Genomic DNA, 1,576 nt, shown 5'->3' on the forward strand with positions numbered 1-1,576 from the left:
AGGAAAACAATCTTTTTATTGACGGGACCCAGGAGCGGGGGTGGGAAGGCAGCAGGAGGGGGGAGGGCGGAGGAGCCTCGGCCTGGAGAGGGGAGGCTGGCCGCAGCCGGGACTCACTGGCACGGGTCCCTGAGGACCCCTCGCTCGGCGGCCGCGCTGCCCAGAATGAAGCCCACGGCCAGGGACACTGTCTGGTCGAAGGCGCCGCGCAGCTGCTCCACGTGCTGGTTCAAGGTCAGCAGCTGGTCGCGCAGCGGGCCCAGGATGTTCGCGATGTCGCCCAGGTGCCCCAGGGTCTGCAGCAGGGCGGTGTTCAGCGACGGGGGCGCGGCCGGAGGGGGCGCGCAGTCCTCGGGGCGGCCGGGCGGCGAGTCGGGGTCTTCACGGGCCGGGGGCGGCGGCGGGGAACCCGGACGGCGGAGGGGTGTGCGGTCCTCGGGGATGCAGGTGGCGAGGGCGGTCGGGGCGGGGGCTGGCGGGGATCCGGGGGCGCGGGAGGTGTCGGTGGACTTCGGCGGGGACGGGCTGAAGCGGAGCGTCCAGGCGGGGTCCGCGTCGGGGTCGCGGGCGGTGGGCAGCGGAGTGGCGTCTGGGATCGCGGAGAGGGCGGTCGGGCGGGGATTCGGGGGGCGCGCCCGCCCCTCCCCCGCAGCCCTCGGCCGCCCCCGGTCCCTCCGCAGCCCTCGGCCCCATCCGGCCCCCCAGCCCCCCCCCGCTTACCTGGTTCGGCCGGAGCTGGCGCGTGCGCGTTGGGGGCCGGGCGGCGGCCGCGCTGGGGGCGCCCGGACCCGGGGGAGCGGCGGCGAGGCCTTTTGCGCCCGTTGTCGCCCAGCAGCCCCATGAGCTTCCGGATCTGCTCGTCGAAGGGCCCGGGCGGCTGGCCATGCGCCTCGCGAAACTTGTCCTTGAGGAACTTGTAGCGGCGGCGACACTGCGCGGGGGTGCGGCGCACCTGCTGCCGGGCCAGCGCGGCCGACACGCGGCGGTAGGTGGGCAGGGCCTGGCGGCGGTCCAGGAGCAGCGCGCGCCACACGGCCGGTTGCAGCAGCGTCCCCAGCAGCAGCTCCGTCTCCTGGGCGCTCCAGGGCGTGCGCTGCGCCGAGCCCGGGGACACTGGCAACCCGAGTTCCCCCAGCGCGCTGGGCGAGGCGGGCCTCCGGGGCGGGGTCCCTGGGACGTCTCCGGGCGGCCGCGGCTCGGGGTCGGGGCTGGCGGGCGACGGCGGCGCGGGGGGCGCGAGCGGGGGCGGCCTGCGGGGCCGCAGCAGCATCCTTGGGCAGGGGCGCGACGCGCGAAGATGGAGAGGGGGTCGGACGCCGCCCGGGCCGCCCACACGCGTTCTGAGCATCCCGCGCCGCCGTCCCGCCGTCCGAGCCGGGTCTACACGACCCTCCCACCGCCCCCGCCCCGCCCCCCGCGCCCCGCCCTCCCCGTCCGCCGGGTCCTAAGGGGTCCGTCCTGGCGCCGCGGCCGGGAAGACAGAGCAAAGCCTGGCTTCGGTCGGAAACAGAGTCCGCAGTGGTTCTGTCCTTAAAGGCGTTTAACGGAGGTGCCGGGATGCCTGAGTCCCGTTCGC

General features: G+C 76.5%; 1 protein-coding gene across 1 annotated transcript; it reads right to left on the reverse strand.

Annotated features, from left to right (window-relative positions):
* UTF1 (undifferentiated embryonic cell transcription factor 1) lies at positions 1-1,484 on the reverse strand. Its single transcript, XM_031651962.1, has 2 exons — positions 721-1,484; positions 1-589 (listed from the first exon to the last, which is right to left on the reverse strand). The coding sequence occupies exons 1-2, from the start codon at positions 1,346-1,348 to the stop codon at positions 114-116; spliced, it is 1,104 nt and encodes a 367-aa protein (XP_031507822.1). The 5' UTR covers positions 1,349-1,484; the 3' UTR covers positions 1-113.
* Between the last annotated feature and the right edge of the window lie 92 nt (positions 1,485-1,576).

The sequence above is a fragment of the Papio anubis genome, chromosome 11, assembly GCF_008728515.1.
Source record: "Papio anubis isolate 15944 chromosome 11, Panubis1.0, whole genome shotgun sequence".
Lineage (NCBI taxonomy): Eukaryota > Metazoa > Chordata > Mammalia > Primates > Cercopithecidae > Papio > Papio anubis.